Source organism: Taudactylus pleione, unplaced genomic scaffold (assembly GCF_031769625.1).
Source record: "Taudactylus pleione unplaced genomic scaffold, aTauple2 ptg002223l, whole genome shotgun sequence".
Classification (NCBI taxonomy): domain Eukaryota; kingdom Metazoa; phylum Chordata; class Amphibia; order Anura; family Myobatrachidae; genus Taudactylus; species Taudactylus pleione.
The window spans coordinates 69,327-93,926 of NW_028286616.1; the positions used below are offsets into that span (position 1 = coordinate 69,327).

The 24,600-nt window shown below is 50.5% G+C and overlaps 1 protein-coding gene across 1 annotated transcript in view; it reads left to right on the forward strand.

Moving 5' to 3' along the window:
• Positions 1-3,820: 3,820 nt before the first annotated feature.
• The window catches only part of LOC148431494 (U3 small nucleolar RNA-associated protein 14 homolog A-like), a 33,445-nt gene continuing 12,665 nt past the window's right edge, over positions 3,821-24,600 (forward strand). The window contains exons 1-13 of the mRNA XM_088465988.1: positions 3,821-3,998; positions 6,210-6,292; positions 10,817-10,890; positions 10,996-11,060; positions 13,144-13,286; positions 13,672-13,830; positions 14,936-15,055; positions 17,930-18,024; positions 18,384-18,507; positions 18,592-18,669; positions 20,616-20,991; positions 21,117-21,580; positions 22,184-22,377. Of these exons, the coding sequence (XP_088322114.1) occupies positions 6,233-6,292; positions 10,817-10,890; positions 10,996-11,060; positions 13,144-13,286; positions 13,672-13,830; positions 14,936-15,055; positions 17,930-18,024; positions 18,384-18,507; positions 18,592-18,669; positions 20,616-20,991; positions 21,117-21,580; positions 22,184-22,377 (1,952 nt within the window). The 5' untranslated portion in view covers positions 3,821-3,998; positions 6,210-6,232. The remainder of the gene's footprint in view (positions 3,999-6,209; positions 6,293-10,816; positions 10,891-10,995; positions 11,061-13,143; positions 13,287-13,671; positions 13,831-14,935; positions 15,056-17,929; positions 18,025-18,383; positions 18,508-18,591; positions 18,670-20,615; positions 20,992-21,116; positions 21,581-22,183; positions 22,378-24,600) is intronic.

The following is a 24,600-nucleotide window of genomic DNA, read 5'->3' on the forward strand; positions in this document are numbered from 1 at the left end:
GGGCTGCGGCACATTGCATCACAAATAAAAAAAACATCTAATTTAATATACAATGATATGGCGCCCAGCACTAGCAGTCCATTTGAAACCGGCGCAGAAGCACGAGTGTTAACCCCTTCCGTGCTGTGGTCGCATCTTGGCCACATGGGGGGAGCCAGCAACAGGACAGGGACCCAGCCACTCCTGTCACATAACACCGTGGTACATCAGTGACTGCCATATAATACAGAGAGCACCAGTGACCGCCATATAATACAGAAGTGTGTGACCGCTATATAATACAAAGGAGTGTGACCACCATATAATACAAAGAGCACCAGTGACCGCCATATAATATAGAGGAGTATGACCACCATATAGTACAGAAGAGTGTGACCGCTAAATACTACAAAGGAGTGTGACCACCATATAATAAGGAGAGCATAAGTGGCCGCCATAAAATACAGAGAGCACCAGTGACAGCCTTAAAATACAAAGGACTGTGACCACCATATAGTACAGAAGAGTGTGACCGCTACACAGTATAATACAGAGGAGTGTGACAACCATATAATACAGAGGAGTGTGACCGCCATATAGTACAGAAAAGTGTGACCGCTATATAACACATAGGAGTGTGACCAACATATTCTACAGAGAGCATCAGTGACCACCATATAATAGAGAGCACCAGTGACCACCATAAAATACAGTGGAGTGTGACCGCCATATAGTACAGAAGAGTGTGACAGCTACACAGTTTAATACAGAGGAATGTGACCACCATAAAATACTGAGGAGTGTGACTGTCATATAATACAGAAGAGCGTAACCACTATGCAGATGAGTGTGACTGCGTGTGACTGCTATAAAATACAGAAGAGTGTGACCACTATATAATACAGAGGAATGTGACCACCTATAATACAGAAAGCATCAGTGACCACCATAAAATACAGAAGAGTGTGACCGCTATATAATACAGAGGAGTGTGACCGCTATATAATACAGAGGAGTGTGATCGCTATATAATACAGAAAGCATCAGTGACCACCATAAAATACAGAAGTGTGTGAGCGCCATACAATAATTATTTTTCGTTGCTTTATAATATATAATTACCCCTCCTGAAAATCACCTAACTACCTCAGTATCATACTAAGAACTCCATTAAATTAACCCCTTTACCATAATTACATTAATAATTCCAGTAAATAAAAAAGAAGACGACATAGAGCCACGCAGCTGACAAAACCAGTTTAATCATTTTTCAACTCACATTTTTTTACTTAACTTTGCACATTCAGGCCCTGATTGAGAGCCGCTTGCTCTGACAGAGCGCTCACTCTGAATCAGGGCCGGGCTTTTTGTTTTGAACGGCCTCCTGGCCGCTCGCATAGCTGTGGGTGACCACCTACAGCTATAGCGAGCGGCCAGGAAGTTGGTCGCGATGGTCAAGACCATCTTGGCCATCGGGCTTGCGACGAGACCCTTGTGGTAGGGTCTCGTTGCCGCAAGCCCCAGAGAGATTTCGGCTCTAACAGAGCCGGAATCTCTCCACTGACATCACTCGTGATGTCAGTGGGGCAGGCCCCAGACTGAGGCGTTCACATGGGAACGCCTCCGTTTGGGCAACCACTCCCCCAGCCCGCCCACCAAAGGAGGCGTGCTGTCATGCAACATCGACAGCACGCCCCGTTTGTTGTGAGACCAGGAGCAACGGAGTGCCTGTCGCTTTCCGGGTCTCGCGCATGCGCACTGGCCCACCATCGACGCGGTTGCGAGCGCACATCGCTTGCGACCGGGTCTGAATCAGGCCCTCTGTCTCTATTTAAAAAAATATATATATATTTTTAAATATATTTCACTGCGTATCGTGTGAATTAGCTAATTTTAATTCAATTAATAAAAGTTAAATGTCCTATATCAGTGTGCACCAGATACAGACTTCTTTTCTGAAACGTAACCATCGGTACGGATGCACAGTCGGATACATGACTGAAAACATCGTCCGTTTGCGTACGACATCGCCGCTGTGTGCACCTCTGAATCAGGGCATAAGTCTAAAAAAAAAAATCATCCTAATTAACCTCATTATATCATTCACGTCTTACCCCCTTATTTATTCAAATTAGCTACCAAAAACTATACCTCCCCCTCCTAAACCCTAACCCTCCTGTTGCAGCTCTGTGCTCAGGAAGCGTCAAGCAGTTGTCTGTCAGGCAGATCCCGCAGAGGCTGCCGCCATGAGGCGATGCACATTGGTAGAAGGTGCAAACACATGTCGGGCCGGCGCTCACCATCGGACCAGACACCGATTTTTTAAATACCATCGGTGGCATCCCATCGATGGTGGAAACACACTCATCATCACCATCAGACCATTGATTATTATTAACCATCGATGGTCGATACCCAGCAGCCATCAACTGCCACCCCTAGGCCGTGTAGCCCATGCACCCATGCTGCACAGATACAACTTGTAGCCACAACAGATCAGTCCGCTGTAGGGGGCTGGGGCAATTAATGTACGTTTAATTATTTCCTGTGGGGGCTGATGTGTATTTTTTTCCTGGGGAGGCCAATGTATTATTTCTTTTTTATGCAATGTGATTTTGTCTGCGCGTGTGTCTGAGTTACACCGCGCATATATCCTGACGGTATTCGTAAAGAGCAGGGCCGGCGCTAGGCAGCGCTGCGCCCAGTGGCGTCCTCTGTTGCCGCCCCTTCCCTCCTCCACTCCCTCCCCGCCGTGCTTAAATATATCCTATACCGCCGGGCAGGTGGTGGGCGTTTCCTGCGCCCCCCGGAAACAGTAGCGCTTCGGGCGACGGACCGGCTTGCCCATGCCTGGAGCCACTACTGGTAAAGAGGACCTGAGGGAAGAGTAGTAAGTAAACCCGATGGTTTGCTTACTATTCCAATGTTAGAAGATTGGCGCATGCGCAGGATCTTTTGCAGGTCCGCCAAAGCTGCATCAGCAGTTTAGGAGTAGGGTTGGGGTTGGGGCGGGTCTCCGTTCTAGAAAACGAGGGCGCGTTGTCCCTGTTTTTTGGGAGTGCCGAGGTCAGCATAATCCGAAGCACACTCCCAGGCCTAGACTATAGAGCTGCAGACCCGAGTGTTACTCAGATGGCCGATGGTACTCGCAGAAGATCCGATGCTGAGTCTTGGGATGCAGCACTCGGATCTGTGATGCTGTCAGGTGGCTTCTATATACACGAAGAAGCGTATTAGAAATGCGTTGGGCGCCCCTGGGCGGTTACAGGGGATTGGCTAATCAGACGCAGATGTAGCGTAGTACGGACGTGTTATTAACGTGACACGGGTGTGCGGCTGAAAGTGGTTGAGTACAGAGACGCCGAGTCGCTCACATTGGATGAGAAGACTCACCAGGCGGTAACGCAGCGTATATAAGCACTGACAGCGGGCGGCTCACTCCTCGCACATTGGGACACACAGATGTACACCAGGGAAGGGCTGCAGCAAAAGACGCAAGGAATGGTAATTATGTGCTGATAAACTGTTATTGGTCTATATGTTCACCCCGTACAGTACTGCGTACACTTTATGGCGCCTATTAAATACAAAATAATAATTATAAGTTATATATAGAATGAGTGTAGATATTTTTATTGTAAGGAATGTACTAGAAAAAATGACACACACACAAATTCTGTGGCTAATAATACACATTATTATATTTTCTTTTAAATAATAAATGTCAGGAAGTCTATGGATATTAGATATACCTGTCTGTGGGGTATTACCTGCAGCAGGTCGGTCACCTGAATACACCTGTATGACTGGCAATGAGCCGGTCTCGCCTAGTCCTGCTGTAGGCTCGGGCGCCATCGCGTGGTCAGATTAGAGTACAGCACCCTCCTACCGCTGAGCTGTGGGCGCTGGAAGCCGTAGTGCGACAGTACTGGCAGGAGAGGAAGCGCAGCGCTTTACGGTACTCCGTACCCACGTGTAGGGAAGCGAGTGAGGAGTGGGGAGAATACTCAGAGAAGCCGGTGAGTGAGGACTCTGAGTGCCGCTGCCTCTTTTAACCATTCTGGTTCAGCTGCTGTAGAACTAGAGGTCGCAGCATGTCCGGTCAGCCTGTTATATCAGAGTCTCTGGTGATCATGCTGGAACTTGTAGTTCCACAACATAATGAGGGGAGCATTAGATTGCATCACATGATACAATGTTACCACTGAGAGACAGAGGGGAATGTGGGGGAGGGTCACTGAGAGACAGAGGGGAATGTGTGTGGGGGTCACTGAGAGACAGAGGAATATGGGGAGGGGGGACACAGGGGAATGTAGGGGGGCTCACAGACAGGGGAATATGGGGGGGTCACTAAGTGATGGGAATGTGTGTGGGGGTCACTGAGAGACAGGGGAATGTGTGTGGGGGTCACAGAGACAGAGGGGAAGATGGGGGGGGTCACAGAGAGAGGGGAATGTGTGTGGGGGTCACAGAGACAAACGGGAATGTGGGGGGAGGTCACTGAGAGACAGTGGAATGTGTGTGGGGGTCACAGAGACAGAGGGGAAGATGGGGGGGGTCACAGAGAGAGGGGAATGTGTGTGGGGGTCACAGAGACAAACGGGAATGTGGGGGGAGGTCACTGAGAGACAGTGGAATGTGTGTGGGGGTCACAGAGACAGAGGGGAAGATGGGGGGGGTCACAGAGAGAGGGGAATGTGTGTGGGGGTCACAGAGACAAACGGGAATGTGGGGGGAGGTCACAGAGAGAGAGGAATATGGGGGGGTCACAGAGATAGAGAGGAATATGGGGAGGGGGTCACAGAGACAGGGAAATGTGGAAGGGGGGACACAGACAGGGGAATGTAGGGGGGTCACAGACAGAGGGGAATATGGGGGGGTCACTAAGAGACAGGAATGTGTGTGGGGGTCACTGAGACAGGAGAATGTGTGTGGGGGTCACAGAGACAGAGGGGAATATGGGGGGGTCACAGAGAGAGGGGAATGTGTGTGGGGGTCACTGAAAGACAAACTAATGTGGGAGTGGGGGGTCACAGAGACAGGGGAATGTAGGGGGTTCACAGACAGAGGGGAATGTGTGGGGAGGTCCCTGAGAGACAGCTGAATGGGGGGATCACTGAGAGACAGGGGAATGTGTGTGTGGGGGGGGTCACTGAGAAGGGAATGTGGAGGGGGGTCACAGAGACGGGAATGTGGAGGGGGGTCACAGAGACTGGAATGTGGGGAGGTTACTGAGAGATGGGAATGTGGGGGGGGGTCACAGAGACGGGAATGTGGAGGGGGGTCACTGAGATGGGAATGTGGGTGGGTCACTGAGATGGGAATGTGGGGGGGTCACAGAGATGGAGGGGAATGTGGGGGCATCACAGAGAGAGGGGATATGTGTGTGGGTCACAGACGGGAATGTGGAGGGTCACTGAGAACCGGGAATGTGGGGGGGGGATCACTGAGAGACAGGAATGTGGGGGGTCACTGAGACTGGAATGTGGGGGGGGTCAGTGAGAAATAGATGGGAGTGGTGGGGAGTCATTCAGAGGCAAAAGGCAGTGTGCGGGCCACGGTCACTGAGAGATGGGAATGTGGGGGGGAGTCACTGAGAGACAGAGGAATGTGGGGGGGTCACTGAAAGGGGAATATGTGACCCACAGAGACAGAGGGGAATGTGGGGGGGGATTAGTGTGAGACAGGGGAATGTGGGAGGGTCACTGAGAGACAGGGGAATGCAGGTGGGGTCACTAAAAGAGATGGGAATGTGGGGAGGGGGGTCACTAAGAGACAGAGGGGAAAGTAGGGGGTCACAGAGATGGGAATGTGGGGGGATGATTACTGAGACAGGTGAATGTGTGTGGGGGTTGTCACTGAGAAACAATGCGGAATGTGTGGGGTCACTGAGAGATGAGAATGTGGGGTGGTTACTGAGAGACATTCATTTATGTGAGATGGTCACTGAGAGACAGTAATGTGAGGTCAGAACGTTATGGGGGTGGTTCACGTAGAATTTAGAGGTTGATAACAGATTTATGGACAACTATGGGGGAAGCAATCACTGACTGTCAGATAAGAATTGTTTGGGTGGGGGTCACGGACTGACGGACAGGAAAAAGGGAGAAGGGTCTCAGACTGACGGACAGGAAACGGGGAGGAGGATCTCAGACTGATGGACAGGGAAGGGTCTCAGACTGACAGACAGGAGTGAGAGTTTTGAATTCTCGTTTCTCTGTCCTTTGCAGCAGCCTCCTGACCCAGAGACATTATGGACGTAGAGGAAGACATCTTTGTTACCGAGGCCCCAGTGAGCGCCAGCGACCATGAGGTAGGGGGCTTCGTCCATGTATACAGATGATAGAAGCGCATACGCTGTCACCCTGACCTGAGAGTCAGCAGAGTGTTAGCCGTTCCCAGTGTAGCGTTACGCACATAGCATCTCATAGCTGGCTGTGCACCCTGCTAATTCCATATGTCCGCTCTCCCCCGATTGGAGGACGTATTACCCGCTGTGATCCAGTAGACGGCAGAAGCTCCTCCAATATCTTTAGCATAGTGTCCTGATGGAATCCTGCTCACTGACCAGCCTCTACCCGTGTATAATTCAGCCAATCCCTGCAGTACCACATCTAAGTAACTGTAGTCGTGGGCAGCCACGGAAGCCATGATTAATACCTTCTGCTAATATGGTGGGGACTGTGGGTCTGATTCAGACCTGGTCGCATGCGCTGAGCGCTCGCAACCGGGTCGATGTTAAGGCCCTGCGCACGCGCAGCGGCCGCACTGCGTGTGCGCAAGCCCCGGAGCGAGAGAGAAATTCTCTCGCTCCGGAGCTCACTACAAAAGGGGCGGGGGGGTGGCTACACAAATGGAGGGTACACAAATGGAGGCTACACAAACGGAGGCGTTCCTTAAGGAACGCCTGCCGTTTTGTGGGCGGCCGCACTGACATCAGCAGTGATGTCAGTGGGGAGCTTCCTGCTCGATCAGAGCAGGAAGCTCCCTGGGGCTTGCGGTTGCCGAGACCCAACCTTAGGGTCTCGTTGCGAGACCCGATGGTCGAGATGGTCTTGACCGTTGCGAGACCCGATGGTCGAGATGGTCTTGACCATCGCGACCATCAACCTGGTCGGTCGCTAAAACTGTTGGTGGTAACCCACAGCTTAGCTAGCGACCAGGAGGCCGCACTAAAAAATACAAGCGGCCGCCCTCATTCAGAACGAGCGCTCGCTACTTGCGATTTTATATCGGCAACCGCAATCGTTGTCATTAATATCGGCAGCTGCACCAGCCCCAGTTTAGGTGTAAGAGATCTGTCAGACACAGGTCTCCCTTCCCCATACGCACAACTTAGAATCACGCAGCGCTTTAGATACGCGCCCACAACTCTGTAAAACGAACAAAGAGAAAAACCAGCACTAAAAAGTAAAATAATTCTTTGATGGACGGTTTCAAAAATAAAACCTTTAACTTTTATTAAGATCTCACATTCAAAGGATCATGTATATGAAGGTTAGTGACCGCAGGAGCTCATTCAGACCCGGACGCTAAGCTGCGCTCTCACGCAGCTAAAAGGGGCCGGGTATGCAAATGCCGCAATCGCACTGTCTGGTGTAAGGACGCCCTCTATGCCTTAGAGAGCGACAGCATAGCAAACGCACGCCGGTATAAAGCCGCCCACCTATCTCTCTTAGTACACGTCATCTCCAGGAAGTGTCTAAACAATCGAACCCATCGAGAGCCATCGGAGCTGCGCGCAGCGCTTGAATTAGACCCTACCCCTCCGCAAGCACTGCGATCACTGCAGGCTGAAAAACAACCAAGTGACGTCTACAATGATGCTACTAATTATACACACCCATAAAACGCCGTTTAGACGCCAAGACACGCCTACGTTTGCAGCACCACTCTCCCATTCACAAGCACCTTCCCCTGTTACCACCCCCAAACTGCGCTGTCCGTCACTCAAAATAGCGTCCAGTCTGTGTACTACGAGCGCACAATTCCCGGCCACAGTGACTGGTTCGCACATGTGTACTTTGACGCATACACTAACGTGCGTTCGCAGCTTAGCGAACGGGTCTGAATCAGGCCCACATTCTAAAAAATACACAATTCTGAAAAGCCTAATTAGCCCACATACTCCTGTGTAGTTGGTATAATACTTAAGGTGCATACACACACAACGATTTTTTGAACGATTATCGTTAACAATATTGTTCAATCGTTGAAAAAATCGTTCACTTTCCCCTGAAAAATTGAACGAAAATCGTTACTAAAATCGTTCATTTACTAAATGTAATGAACAATTTTTTTGAACTACAAACGATTTTTGCATATTCCCTTAAAGAAAATCGTTGAGTTGGTCAGTCTGACTAATCTACAAACGTGAATGCGTATGAACGATAATTATCGTTATCGATAATCGTTCAAAAAAAAGCTTTGGGGGTCATTCAGACCCACTCGCGAGCGGCTGTCCGCTCGCAAGTGGGTCGATGGTCCCCACTGCGCATGCGCACAATGGAGGGAGCTCCGTCATGCGCATGCGCGAGACCCGACGAGCGAAGGACTTTCCTTCGCTCGGAGTGTCTCATCAAAGGGGGCGTGCTGTTGATGGTGACTGACAGCACGCCCCCTTTGGTGGGCGTGCCGGGGGCGTGCCTGCTAGACGTAGGCGTTCCCAAGGGAACGCCTACCGTCTGAAGCCGGCCCCACTGACATCACTAGTGATGTCAGTGGGAGTGATTTTGGCTTTGATAGAAAGTGATGTCAGTGGGAGTGATTTTGGCTTTGATAGAGCCAAAATCACTCCTGGCCTTGCGGTTGAAAAACCCAACCGCAGGCTTTTGCTCGCAGTTTCGATGGTCGCGGTGGTCAAGACCATCGCGGCCATCATCCTGCACGCTCGTATATGCTGTGGGTGGTGACCCACAGCTATACGAGCGTCCAGGAGGACGCTCCATATTAATGGAGGTGGGCCCTGATGCAGAGCGAGCGCTCTGGTCAGAGCGTCCGGCTCTGAATCAGGGCCTTTGTGTGTGTATGTACCTTTAGGACGCTCCCTTTGTGTCCAAATAGAAAGAGTTTTTAGCAGCAGGCTGTTACCATTCCATGGAGATGTATGTCCCTAGCATCCAAGGTTCAATTTCACAGGCTGAAGGAAAGTCCACTAGGTGTCCATTAACGCTGCAGATCGTATTCAGGAGGGGTCATGGAGGAACTTGCTATTAATGTGCTCTCTGATTGGTCCAGTTTGGCTCATTACATGTGTGGGGGCAGAACCCTAATTACCTGTTCACCTGCACAATATTATCTTATTTCATTATTATTATTATCTTAAAAAAATAAAGGAATCCCTACTTTCCTGAGAGTCTGCCCCTGAGTTTATTGAAGCCAAATTGGGGGAGAGATCCCTCCATCCGTCCGTGGACTTTATAATGATTTCTGTAATGTTGGGGTTATTTTCTGGTGTTCCCATATGAACTGCAGAGAATAACTCTAATCAGGAGGGGTACTTCTAATGCTCTGCCCCCACCATCCCCTGCCTTCGGAAACCTTCTGTATTTAGTGCCTGGTGTGGGTGTAATACCATGTTACGCCCCTCAAAATTCCTGTATTCAAATATTGATACAAAAAGGGCTAAAGTCTAATGCTCCCCATCCACTACCAGACATGAAAATGACTGCAGGATTGCTACATTGTAATCGTTCAGTCGTTTGTCAGTCTGTGATGAGCCTGCACTGAGCGAGAGCAGTCTATCAGTGCAGGCTCATCAATCATCTGCAAACATGCTGAACCTGACGTTATCGTCATATTGTCCAGCATATTTGCCCGATGATAGATGTCTAAACGACCAGCGGGAGCGCGCATTGCTGGTCGTTTTAGACATTTTTGCAAACGATTGAACGATAACGATATCGTTCAATCGCTCAACTTAATCGCCTAGTGGATGGGAACCTTAACATACCATATTCTTCTTTTGGAAAGTGTTACCTCCCGATATAGACAGCTGATACTCCCCCCTGCACCTTTAGGACAGTGGGCCTGATTCAGCAGCGAGCGATTGTTAGCCAGTGCGCATGCGTATAAGCCACAATGCGCGCGCGCTGCAATCGGACTAAGATTACGCACGCACTGAGGAAGCCATCGTACGTTGAGTAACAGGCTGTGAGCATTTGAGGGTGGTGACGGGGGAGTGGTCGGAAAAAACGCTGGCGTGCCTCTCCGTTTGAATGCCGCTGCTTGGGCGTGCATAAATTAGCCGCATCGATTGCATATGCAGCTTGTCGATGGTACCAATGTTTACACAGGGGAAAGACAGAGGACGGATATGAGAAAGCAGAAGCGGGTGTCTTTATGTCGGCTGAGCCTTGGTGAGCATTAGCATATTTTTGCAGCTGCGAGTCAGGTCCTGTGTCAATAATGTGCACATTTCGGTCCATTGCACAGTATCCTTACGTTGGCTCTGTATGAATCCAACAATCTACGCAGTGCATCTCTGCAGGGAAAGTCCGCAAGATTGTCAGTCACACTTTGCCTGCTCAAATAAGTTCCTCCCTAATAACATGTAGGCCAGCGGCAGAGGAGTGAACCAGTGCACTAAGGAGGTAATTTACAAAATCTATATACGTGTGTGTATATATATTTCTTATCACTTCTTCTTAATTGAATTAATACTGTAGCTTTCATTCCTGTGATGGCTGCTTTCACTGTGTGTAGGGAAGAGCCCCGAAAGGTTAATGCACCATTGTTCAAGGCCTCCTCATCCTTCACTTGGCTCCGTGCAATATATTTTGGAAGGCTGCAGTAAAGTGTTCAGTGAGTCATTAATGCTGTTGCTTTCCTTACTCAGGAGGACAGTGACAATGAGGAAAAGCACCAGCAGCTGCTGGACACCATCTCCTCCCTGGATGGAAAGAAAAGAAGGTCTGTCCTATAATCTCAGTCGTTACAATTAGTGGCTCTGCTATTCTTTAGCAGCAACGGCTGTCCTCCTATCCGTCTTTAATTTGTCCTATTCTCCCCTCCCAGGCGGAAGTTGGCAGAACGGTCCGAGGCCAGTATCCAGGTGTCCGAGTTTGGCATCAGCTCCGAAGGTCGGGTCCATTTTTATTCCATTATTTTCCATTTATTATTTTCCATTCCTCCCGTGTTTCACAACCGGTGTTGTCAGGCATTGTTTATTGTCTGTTGCCCTGGGTAACGGCACAGCTCAGATGCGTTTTCTGCCTTGGATACAGTTGTATGGGCTTGCGATGATATAAAGTCATTTTTGAAAATCTCAGACAGGAATAAATAGTGTATTGAGTGAGAGTAGTGGTGGGGGGGGCTGTATGTAGATCAGTACATTTAATTAATTTGAATGGAAAATTCCATTTACAGGTAAAAACAGCAGCATATAAATAACCGGGTAACATTGAATTGTCCGACTGTCTTTTAGATTCAGCCCCTACAATTCTTCATACTTTAATGATTTTCTTATTTTATTTATCGCACTCTCCGCCCATAAAGCACCTAGACCTGTACAGATAGGAGTTACTTAGAGAGATTATTGTGCAGAAGTCATTGAGTTCTAGCCCATACTACATAATAAGGTATAAAACACTGTACCTGGCCCTATACCGGCATCAGGCTGAGTAAAGTAGTGATCATTCTAGCACCCTGCACCTGTCACAGCCCATGCAGTTCCTCTATTCTGCCTGGGGTGTCGCTCTCTGCTCTGGTGCTTCTAGCACACTCCGGTCTGTATCTCAGCTGTTTGCTGCATTAGCTGAGTGTGCTAGAAGCACCAGAACAAAGAGCGACACCCCAGGTAGGATAGAGGAACTGCACGGGTTGTGATAGGTGCAGGGTGCTGGGATGAACACTAGTACAGGACACGCGTGGTGTCGCCATATCTGGGAAAAGTGTCCGATTGCAATTTGGGATAAAGATTTCGGATCGCTATAATTGTGCCAAAGTAACAAAAAATGTATTTCAATATTCTTCCAAAAAAACCCCCAAAAAACAGAAGTAGAAAAAAAAAAAGTCAGCGCATAAATAAACCATCCGAAATGTTCCATTGGAAGTATTATAACAAAGGGTTGTACGTACCGCTTGGAGCCGATAACTATAACGCTTTGTGGGGCTGATTAAGAGATGTATCGGGTTTGCGTACATCTCCGCTGGTGGGGGGACTGTGCATGTAAGATCACACGCAATGCCCAGCAGCCGCAGCATGATTAACATGTTGTCACTGTTTGGAGACGTCACCACAGTTTTGTGGGCGTGTTGGGCTGTAACAGAAGCTTACTCAGATGGGCAATGACTGTGACCTACATGACCGGCGTCTCCTGCAGCATTAGAATATGTTAACATGGTTGCTGTGTCCTTGGGCGCAGTCGGGATGCTAGCAGCGTGCATCTCTGAATAAGGTCTTGTGATAGCAGCATATAGTCCTACATCAGATCACTGTATACTCGAAACTGGAGGATAGATGAGGTTCGGGCAAGCAACATTTAAATTTTTTACACTACAAGTCAGTCTCTCTAAAACCTGTAGACCAGCAGCCACTTGTAGGCCCATCCCAGAGAGTTGTTGGCCGCGCCTGACCTGGGGAACCATGTGCTGCCTCGCTTTGTGCTGTAGCCGTCACTTCCACAGCTGGTCATCAGGGTGGCACCAGGGGTGCGGAGGCTTCACCTGTACCGGATGGGGTGACTGTGATCAGGATGCAGCGTTATTGGTGTACGTGATATTGCGTTACTGCCGATCTCCCTCTACGTTCTTCTCTCATTATTATTTTTTTTACTTCTCTTTCTAAATGTTAATAATTATATTTAATTTATTCATGAGCACATGGGGGGCACAGATGTCTTGGGATTAAGTCGCATCCTCTTGAAGGCACAAAAGTTCGTCTTCCTCAGTTACCCCCCCCCACAAACCTGACGCCCCTATTAAACATGACACATTAGTTTACACTTATTCTGATTTAGAAATTAACTTTAAATGAGGGATTTTAATTAAGTAATTGACCATTACTACCACAAATGTCTTACCGTCTTTCAGTATGTTGTCTGCGTTCTGCTCTTTGCCCGTTCCCTAGCACGTCGTTCTTATTGCGCGGCACTGTGTCATATCGCGAGGTTTATGTTCCCCGGACTGGAAATTGCGCTGACCTTACTATTCTGCTTCACTCAGGTGCCGGGGAAAAGATCAACCTCTCCGACCTCATCGTACCCATCAAGAAAACCGCCTCGTTCTCAGCGGTGAAGAAGCAATTGAACAAGCTGAATGAGAAGAAGAGCGTGGAGCTGCCCCTCAGCAAGGAGGAGGCGCAGAAGGTGCGTGGAGGGTAGATTTATCTTCAGACAACATGTGGGGACGCTGGTGTTATCCCCGGGCCTTGGTGTAGGGTAACACTGACGATATATATGAAGCCGTTCCGGCGGCCAATAGTGGTCCTTTGAGTTTGTGAGCCTGAAATTGTCGCCAATTCCTAGCAACGTCTTCTCGTCCGATGTCTATCATCTGGACACGTGCGACCGCTGTCTGGCCGCACTCACTGGACATCAATACAAGTACTTGGACCTGGCGGCTGAATCGCCTAAGTACGGCTAATAAAGGATGGGGGGTCGATGTAAATGGGTGATGGGCATTAAATACAGGGAAAGACCATGTACAGTACCTGGATGTATAGAATTGTCTGGTTTGTCTTTATTCCAACAGATACAGAGAATCGTATCCTACAATAGCACCTCCGAAGAGGTGGCAAAGTGGGACCACATCGTAAAGCAGAACCGGAGGGCGGAGCAGCTGGTCTTTCCGCTTAACGACGAGACACTAAAGCCTGCTCCCATCGGGGAGCTGGTGACACGGTGGAGTAAAGTGAGTAACGCCGTTAATACCATGGCGCTGATTGCATGTTTGCGGTGTTACCTATGCCAGCCTATCAGACGTCTGTTTCATTAGACAAAATATGTTGTATTCTTTTCCTGCTGTTTGTCTGCAGTGTAATAGAATCTATCATTCGTGCCGCAGTCCGGAAGCTGTGTGTGCGTGCTAGTATCATTGTGTTCTGTTATAATTGTAATGTTGTCTCTTGGGGTTTGTATCATTTTGAGTATTCTGTGTTCTTGTGTCCGTATCCATTTGTGCAAGTGACTTAATCCTTCCATATGGCGGTGTGAGGGGTGGGGCTCCGTAACGCCACCAATGGCAGTGTGAGGGGTGGGGCTCCCTAACGCCACCAATGGCAGTGTGAGGGGTGGGGCTCGCCACCAATGGCGGTGTGAGGGGTGGGGCTCCCTAACGCCACCAATGGCGGTGTGGGGTGGGGCTCGCCACCAATGGCGGTGTGAGGGGTGGGGCTCGCCACCAATGGCGGTGTGAGGGGTGGGTCCCCCTAACACCACCAATGACAGTGTAAGGGGTGGGACTCGCCACCAATGGCAGTGTGAGGGATGGGGCTCCCTAACGCCACCAATGGCGGTGTGAGGGGTGGGGCTCCCTAACGCCACCAATGGCAGTGTGAGGGGTGGGGCTCCCTAACGCCACCAATGGTGGGGCCCCCTAACGCCACCAATGGCAGTGTGAGGGGTGGGGCCCCCTAACGCCACCAATGGCAGTGTGAGGGGCGGGGCCCCCTAACGCCACCAATGGCAGTGTGAGGGGCGGGGCCCCCTAATGCCACCAATGGCAGTGTGAGGGGTGGGGCCCCCTAATGCCACCAATGGCAGTGTGAGGGGTGGGGCTAATTGGATAGTCCCCCAGGGCATACATTAGGATACCGTCCTATGTATAGAAGCAGACCGGGCGTTATTATCCAAGGTCACGTTGGTCAGCGGCTGCCTTCTGCTCTTACTAAGCTTTCTGTAAAGTGTGACATTATTGGGGACGGTTACATTGTACAAGGTTCATGTCGCCCTATTTTATTGTGATAATATTGCGCCTATAAACGTTTATCCCTTTGCGCCTTCATGTCGCCGTGCAGGCAGCCACGCCGCTGGAGATGGAGATATTTGGCATCCTCCATAAAAACAAACAGCCGATAACGGACCCGCTGCTGACCCCCATGGAAGAGGCCTCGCTGAAGGCGATGAGCCTAGAGGAGGTGAGGCAGCGCTGATAGAGGGAACTAATATCCTGAGATAAATATTATTATTATTAGGATCGTATTGTTTTCTCCTGTATGAAACGTTACTTAGTGGTCTGTGCGTTTTCCTGTATGTGGGGCATAGGGGGCGCTGGCCGCAGGGTTGTGTGATTGGTGGAAGCCGGTGCCTGTGGGGGATCCTCTGCATGAAGGTGGCGGGAAGAAGACTTTAGTGATCTCTCTGGGGGAGATGAACTACCAGCCACTCAGCTCCTACCCGTCTTGTTACAGGCTGTGTTTGAAAAATGATAGTTAGGAGCTGATTGGTTGGTACTTTATCACTCTCCAGTTTATCACTTTCCAGAGTTTAGTACATCTGCCCCTCTTCTTTGTCAAAGTTAGGTATGAACTAATCCCCATAGTCATGGCAAAAAAACAATAGCCGTAATATGCTGACGCTCTATAAATGAATGTTAATAAAATAAATATGCCTCCTGGCTAATGGGTGATGACCCGCTGTTCCCCCGCAGCTGCTATGATAGTGTGCGATGGATAATAGCCCTGTGGCAATCCACTGCCAGAGCCATTGTAACTAGCTCCCAGTAATGATGGATCCTGAGTTTAGGCCTTCCAAGCACAGATCTTTAATACACTGTGTGGTATAGCACTGTACATGGGGTGGGGGTCTCCATTGTCCCTGGCTGATGCTTCAGGAGGATATTTGGGGGGGGCAAGTGGCTGGTATAGCGTGATCGGAAGACGCGCAGGAGGGGCGGGTACAATGTGATTAGAGGACACCCAGGAGGGGGCTGGTACAGTGTGACTGGAGGGTGCACAGGTTGGGCTGGGTACAGTGTGACTGGAGGGTGTGCAGGAGGGGCTGGGTACAATGTGACGGGAGGGTGCGCAGGAGGGCTGGCTACAGTGTGACGGGAGGGTGTGCAGGATGGGCTTGGTACAGTGTGACGGGAGGGTGTGCAGGAGGGGCTGGGTACAGTGTGACGGGAGGGTGTGCAGGAGGGGCTGGGTACTGTGTGACGGGAGGGTGTGCAGGAGGGGCTGGGTACTGTGTGACGGGAGGGTGTGCAGGAGGGGCTGGGTACAGTGTGACTGGAGGGTTTGCAGGATGGGCTGGTACAGTGTGACGGGAGGGTGTGCAGGAGGGGCTGGGTACAGTGTGACTGGAGGGTGCGCAGGATGGGCTGGGTACAGTGACTGGAGGGTGCGCAGGAGGGGCTGGGTACAGTGTGACTGGAGGGTGCGGAGGAGGGGCTGTGTACAGTGTGACTGGAGGGTGCGAAGGATGGGCTGGGTACAGTGTGAGTGGAAGGTGCGCAGGATGGGCTGGGTACAGTGTGACTGGAGGGTGCGCAGGAGGGGCTGGGTACAGTGTGACGGGAGGGTGCGCAGGATGGGCTGGGTACTGTGTGACTGGAGGGTGCGCAGGAGGGGTTGGGTACAGTGTGACTGGAGGGTGCGCAGAATGGGCTGGGTACAGTGTGACGGGAGGGTGCGCAGGATGGGCTGGGTACAGTGTGACTGGAGGGTGCGCAGAATGGGCTGGGTACAGTGTGACGGGAGGGTGCGCAGGATGGGCTATGTACTGTGTGACTGGAGGGTGCGCAGGATGGGCTGGGTACTGTGTGACTGGAGGGTGCGCAGGAGGGGCTGGGTACAGTGTGACGGGAGGGTGCGCAGGATGGGCTGGGTACTGTGTGACTGGAGGGTGCGCAGGATGGGCTGGGTACTGTGTGACTGGAGGGTGCGCAGGAGGGGCTGGGTACAGTGTGACGGGAGGGTGCGCAGGATGGGCTGGGTACTGTGTGACTGGAGGGTGCGCAGGATGGGCTGGGTACTGTGTGACGGGAGGGTGCGAAGGAGGGGCTGGGTACAGTGTGACTGGAGGGTGCGCAGAATGGGTTGGGTACAGTGTGACGGGAGGGTGCGCAGGATGGGCTGGGTACAGTGTGACTGGAGGGTGCGAAGGAGGGGCTGGGTACAGTGTGACTGGAGGGTGCGGAGGAGGAGCTGGGTACAGTGTGACTGGAAGGTGCGCAGGATGGGCTGGGTACAGTGTGACTGGAGGGTGCATAGGAAGGGGCTGGGTACAGTGTGACGGGAGGGGCGCTGTAGAGGTCTGGCTGCGGTGTGACGGGAGGGTGCGCAGGATGGGCTGGGTACAGTGTGACGGGAGGGTGCGCAGGATAGGCTGGGTACAGTGTGACGGGAGGGTGCGCAGGAGGGGCTGGGTACAGTGTGACGGGAGGGTGCGGAGGAGGGGCTGGGTACAGTGTGACTGGAGGATGTGCGGGAGGGTGCGCAGGATGGGCTGGGTACAGTGTGACGGGAGGGTGCGCAGGATGGGCTGGGTACAGTGTGATGGGAGGGTGCGCAGGATGGGCTGGGTACAGTGTGACTGGAGGGTGCGCAGGATGGGGTGGGTACAGTGTGACGGGAGGGTGCGCAGGATGGGCTGGGTACAGTGTGACGGGAGGGGCGCGGTAGAGGTCTGGCTGCGGTGTGACTGGAGTGCATGCTGGAGGGGGCTGGGTACAGTGTGATGGGAGGGTGCGCAGAATGGGCTGGGTACAGTGTGACTGGAAGGTGCGCAGGATGGGCTGGGTACAGTGTGACTGGAGGGTGCGCAGGATGGGCTGGGTACAGTGTGACTGGAGGGTGCGCAGGAGGGGTTGGGTACAGTGTGACGGGAGGGTGCGCAGGATGGGCTGGGTACAGTGTAACGGGAGGGTGCGCAGGATGGGCTGGGTATAGTGTAACGGGAGGGGGCTGTTATACCTTCTCTGGAATGATTTTTCCCAGCCTATTTATTTTATGGCACAAGTATGTGAGGTGTATTTTGTGTTCTGAATACAGATTCTTCTCCTGTGTTAGGCCAAGCTTCGTCGGGCTGAGCTCCAGAAGGCCAGAGCCCTGCAGTCCTACTATGAGGCCAAAGCTCGGAGGGAAAGGAAAATCAAAAGCAAGAAGTGAGACTTATTTTATTCTCATCGCTATTTCCCAGTAATGTAGGAGGCAGAGCGCTCAGGAAGGGGCGTGTTGCCTTCTCTGAGAGCGTTGGTCTATGACTTTCGGGATAGGACTGGATGAAGCCTGGTGACCAAACCACGTTGCCCATTATTTTTGAGTGATGCTTCCCCCATCTGTATGGAAATTCTCTTAGGATGCTCGATGTATGGACCTGAGTCTGAATGGCCGGTGGTTACATGGGCAGAGATGGTGGGGAGAGGGGTGCTCTGTATTGCGCTGAAGTACAGTCAGCAGCATTTTAGTCTTGAGCAACAATGTCTGTCTGCTTATTGCTCTGTATAACCACGTTTGGTTCTAGGTACCACCGGCTGCTGAAGAGGAGTAAGCAGAAGGAGGCTCTGAAAGCGTTTGAGGAGCTCAGGAAGAGTAATCCAGAAGCTGCTCTGGAGGAACTGAATAAACTGGAGAGAGCCAGAATGGAGGTGACCGAGGATCCCATATCCTGGATATTTCTCATTTACTGATACCGGAGCCGTGTGGCCTAATAAACCTTTTATATTTCACAGGAGCGAATGTCTCTGAAGCATCAGAACAGCGGCAAATGGGCAAAATCTAAAGCCATTATGGCAAAATATGACGAGGAGGTGAGTGTCCGCTCTGGGAAACCAGCAGGTTATCCCTGGGGACGGTTCTGAAGGCTGGAGCACGAAATATAATTTATAATGTTTGTTATAGGAATTGGTCAGACATTGGCTTTCAATATTCAGAGCAAGTTATAGGAACTAATGAGACATTAACTTTCAATATTTAGAGCAGTAGGAGATGTTTCTATGGTGCAGATGTGTTGAGGGTAGGTAGACTGTTATTTGGGTCCATATTTTGGTTCTAGGTTGGTTTGCGGCCTCTGCAGCCTTATCTGTAGGACGTGGGTTCTGTGCATATGATAATTGATAGGCCCACCATGTTATGGTTCTGTTTGCAATGTAGGTGGCCATCAAACTGTAAACAGATAAAATTGTATCGTCTTAGGGATGTCCTTGTTCTCTTTGTGTGGGAGGCGTTTACATCTATCGCTGTATTTTCTTTCTTTATAGCTCGTTTGGGCTGTTTATGCTCTCGTAATGAATAATAGCTCTTTTTGGTGATTAAAGCTCTTTTTATAGCTCTTCTGTATTTAAGAATGTGTCCAAGTCTTGTGTTTCTAGCTGTAAACGGGGTTATATATAATGAGACTTTACATTAACATAAGTAGGGGTGTTTGGTATGTGTCTGCTAATCTGGTGGTGTGGGTGCTGAGTGTTAGTGCCCAGTTATTTGTGACGTGAAGAGGTGTAACAGGATTTCCGGGGGGCAAAACACCGCTTTCTTGTGCTGAAACTTTTATGACGGGAGAAACAGTTGTAAAATGTAACCGGCTGAGAGTTCTGTAGTGGAAGTAGCAGAGTCCCCCAGCAGGTGCAGAGTAATGAGGCTCTGGTCAGCACCACCTCAGCAAAACCAATTTCATACATCCAAGTCCAACTCCTAACTACTTCTACTGGGAGCTTGTCCCACACCTCTGTCACCCTCTCTGTAAGCAGGAGCGTCTCTTTCAGTCTCCCTTCAATTTAGGCCCGTATTCAATTTGAGGCGAAAAGTCAGTTTTCACGTGTTTTTGGCGGAAACTTTTCCCCGACGACGTCATTTTCGCCTGTTTTGGTTTTACCCCGTATTCAATTTGAAAGACTTTCCGCCTAGGCGGAAAGTCAATGCATTGTAATAGGCGGAAAAGTTTCGCCTATGAATAGCAGGCGGAAAAAAGTGCAGAATTGGGGTTTTGGGGTGCAACGTTGCGGGAACCCCCCTGCAGCCTTCAGACAGTCCCCCAAAGGTAAACTGTGTCAAAAAAATAAAATTTTGAACACCCCAAAACAATCACTTTCATTTTGGGGGCAAAAAAAAAGTTGGGGTACAAAGCTAAAAACTAACAAACTTGACTCTGGGGGGGGGGTCCCCAAGTATGCCCCAAGTGTTTTTTTTTCATTGCAGGTGTTTGCGGCAGGTGGATTTTTCACGATTTTTCAACTTCGCTTTAGCAACTGTTAAATATGCTGACCCCCATTTTCAAGTACCCCAAATTAGCTGGGATAAGTTATTTTCATAAAAAAAACCCTCCCTAATACTATTCTGCACCACGTATAGAAAATCGCTATTTAGCGTCTATTAAGCCCGTTTAAAAACACCAAATACCTTCAGCAAGCCAAATCGGAAGGTATCATAGCTGACCCCCATGTCGGAGCATCTTTTGGGGGGTGTCAGGCTGATTTCCCCAAATCTGACAGTACTTTCCACCTGTTCAAGTTTCGCCGGGTCCCGTTTTCGCGTACTTTCAAATTGAATACGGGGTTAAAGCAGGGACAGCCGCAATACTTTTCCGCCTACAAAATACACAATGTAGGTGGAAAGTCTGGGACGTGAAAAAGTATTGCGGCTACTCAAATTGAATACTGCTCTTAGGCTGTAACCTCTCCTAGAAATATTCTCTAGTAAAGTAGTTCTTTACACTTTTAATTTGCCGTTGTGGTTTTTTTTCTCTGTCACGCTCGTCTAGGCTCGCAAAGCCATGCAAGAGCAGCTGCAACAGAACAAGGACCTGACGAGGAAAATGGAGGTTCTATCCGAGAGCGAAGAAAGCGAGAAAGAGGAGGAGATCATCCCGGATTTTGTCAACGAGGCGCAAATGACCCTGGAGGGGCCAAACCCCTGGATGACAGGAAAACTGAGGAATGATGAGAAGGATTTGGGGGTTAAGGAGGGAGAGGGGGAGGAGCAGATAGAGGCGGAGGTGAACACCCGGACTGAGGAGCCAGACGAGGTAGAGGATGTGGATGAGGAATCGGAAGAAGAGACTTTGCTGAAGGAATTTGAAGACAAAAGGCGTCTTCGGAAAGAGGAGGAAGAACAGGAATCATTGGACAAGGAGCAAAGTAAGTAACAATCCTTATAGATGTGTTATAGGAGAGTAATTGTGTGATCTCGTTAGTCCGCATGTGAGACCGTTATATTTCTGGTAGCCTGTCGCGAACACTGTCACATCCTGCTTCCTCTACAGGGAACAGCGATCTTGTTGTTGGGGAGGACGTCGCAGCGAAACAGGCGTCGCAGTTCAACAGTCTCTTCCAGAGGCTGGTGGAGCAGAACAGGAAAGACAAAGCCGCGACGAGGAAAAGCGCAGTGATTGAAGCAGACGAGCCTGAGGAAGTAGGCGCAGACGAGCTGGAAGTAGCCGCAGCAGAAGGCCCTTTACTGATCGCCAGTCTGGAGCGCAGTCAGAGTTTAGGAGCAGTAGAGGCCCTTGGGGAGCAGGAGTTTAATGATGAGGAGGTAACTCAGCCGGAGCCCCCTCGCAAGCAGAAACCCAAAACTAAGCCCTCACAGCCAGAGGGTAGGAAGCGCGCTAAGCAATCTAAACTCATCGACCATAACGAGATTCTGCCTGTGAAGGCGCGCAGAGTCCAGACGCCGTTACTTCCCACCACCGTGGAGGAAGAGGAGGAGGCGAATGTCAGCAATACAGTAAGTTTCATGTAACCATAAACTCTAGATATTTATAAATAATGCACAATGCGTTACTTTGTAGCTACCTATCTGTTACTCCTCTGCAATTTGCACGGATAATCCTTTACGCAGATGGTAGTTAAGATCCTATATCGACTGATTTGTTTCCTCCCCACTTTTTGAATATTAAAGCATCAAGTAGGGTTCTAAATGCTGGAACCTGATTGGCTATTGATCAGAACGATCGGTCTTCTAGAACATACAAGTACCGTGGCCAATTATTCTACAAAGGCGTCAACATCTGTTAAGTGCGGCAGCGTTCTGTGAGCAAAAAAAGTTGGGGAGAACATACAAACTCCACATATTGCCCTGGATGAAATTGAACCCATGACCCTAGTGATGCGAGATCGAAATGCTAACCACTGTACCACCTAGCTACCCACGTGCTTATCCATTCCCTCTATATATTTATACTTATTAGGTAAACTGTACAGACCCGTTGTGCCATCGCTCACTCTGCTGCCGTGGGTATACTCGGCGGAGACAGAACACACCTAGATCTAACGTCCTACCTTGTGTATATATTACCCGTGCTATTCTTTTTACCCTTTCCTTACACAGGAGGACGACGGGGAAACAGAACAGAAGATGATTATAAAAGAAGCGTTTGCTGGTGATGATGTCATCAGCGACTTCCTAAAAGAGAAGCGAAATGCAGAGGAAGCTGGGAAACCGAAGGACATCAGTCTGGTGCTGCCCGGCTGGGGGGAGTGGGGCGGCACGAACCTTAAAGTCAGCAAAAAGAAACGCCGAAGGTGAGTGCCGACGGTGGTGTCATTTAGAAGTTTGAGAGAGGTTTATTAATCATAGAGTCTCTGGTTTATATCATAGTATGTCATTTATCCTCGGTTTTAACACTCTCTCTGCATAAAATAAAGCACTTTCTGCAGCTGATCTACCAGTCTACTGAGGGAACCCACAGGGTTATGCAGTATTTGGGTATGGGATCTCTGTCAGCATACCAACACCAACATCCACAGCCGCCCCTTTTGGATGCGAGCGCCGGAGCAAGTGATTTCTCGCTCGCTCGCGCACGCTGCGCGTGCGCACTGCCCGCCCATTGACCTGCTTGCGAGCAGGTCTGAATCAGGCCCTTAGTGCCTAACCCTAACCTTCCCCCTAATGCCTAACCCTCCTCCTAACCCAGGGGTCAGGGAACTTTTTTGCCTTTTACCCCAAAATATATTTAGATACGCCGACGTTACCCCCTTGATTTGAAAGGAAGGAAATCGTATAGTAGTGCCCCCATAGTTATGCCCCTGTAGTAGTGCCCCCATAGTTATGCCCCTGTAGTAGTGCCCCCATAGCTATGCCCCTGTAGTAGTGCCACCATATAATGCCCCTGTAGTAGTGCCACCATATAGTGCCCCTGTAGTAGTGCCCCCGTAGTAGTGCCCCCATGTTATGCCCCTGTAGTAGTGCCCCCATGTTATGCCCCCGTATAGTGCCCCTGTAGTAGTGCCGCCGTATAGTGCCCCTGTAGAAGCGCCGCCATGTATTGCCCCTGTAGTAGTGCCGCCATTTAGTGCCCCTGTAGTAGTGCCGCCATTTAGTGCCCCTGTAGTAGCGCCCCCATTTAGTGCCCCTGTAGTAGCGCCCCCATATAATGCCCCTGTGGTAGTGCCCCCATATAATGCCCCTGTGGTAGTGCCCCCATATAATGCCCCTGTGGTAGTGCCCCCATATAATGTCCTGTAGTAGTGCCCCCATATTCTGTAGTAATGCCCCCATATAATGCCCCTGTGGTAGTGCCCCCATATAATGGCCCAGTGGTAGTGCCCCCGTAGTAGTGCCCCTGTGGTAGTGCCCCCATATAATGCCCCTGTGGTAGTGCCCCCATATAATGCCCCTGTAGTAGTGTCCCCATATAATGCCCCTGTAGTAGTGTCCCCATATAATGCCCCAGTAGTTGTGCCCCCGTAGTAGTGCCCCCATATAATGCACCTGTGGTAGTGCCCCCATATAATGGCCCCGTAGTAGTGCCCTCATATAATGCCCCGTAGTAGTGCCCATGTGGTAGTGCCCCAATATAATGCCCCCATGGTATTGCCCCAATATAGTGCCCCCGTAGTAGTGCCCCCATATAGTGCCCCCTGTAGTAGTGCCGCCATATAGTGCCCCCGTAGTAGTGCCGCCATGCAGTGCCCCGTAGTAGTGCCGCCATATAGTGCCCCCGTAGTAGTGCTGCCATATAGTGCCCCCATATAGTGCCCCCATATAGTGCCCCTGTAGTAGTGCCCCCATATAATGCCCCCGTAGCAGTGTCCCCATATAATGCCCCCATATAGTGCCCCTGTAGTAGTGCCGCCATATAATGCCCCTGTGGTAGTGCCCCCATATAATGCCCTGTAGTAGTGCCCCCATATAATGCCCTGTAGTAGTGCCCCTGTAGTAGTGCCCCGTAGTAGTGCCTCCATATAGTGCCCCTGTAGTAGTGCCGCCATATAATGCCCCCGTAGTAGTGCCGCCATATAGTGCCCCGTAGTAGTGCTGCCATATAGTGCCCCCGTAGTAGTGCCCCCATATAATGCCCCCGTAGTAGTGCCCCCATTTAGTGCCCCTGTAGTAGTGCCCCTGTAGTAGTGCCCCCGTAGCAGTGCCCCCATATAATGCCCCCGTAGCAGTGTCCCCATATAATGCCCCCATATAGTGCCCCTGTAGTAGGGCCGCCATATAATGCCCCTGTGGTAGTGCCCCCCATATAATGCCCCCATATAATGCCCCCATATAATGCCCCTGTAGTAGTGCCCCCATATAATGCCCCTGTAGTAGTGCCCCCATATAATGCCCCTGTAGTAGTGCCCCCATATAATCCTCCTGTAGTAGTGTCTTCATATAATGCCCCTGTAGTAGTGCCCCCATATAATGCCCCTGTAGTAGTGCCCCCATATAATGCCCCTGTAGTAGTGCCCCCATATAGTGCACCTGTAGTAGTGTCCCCATATAGTGCCCCTGTGGTAGTGCCCCCATATAATGCC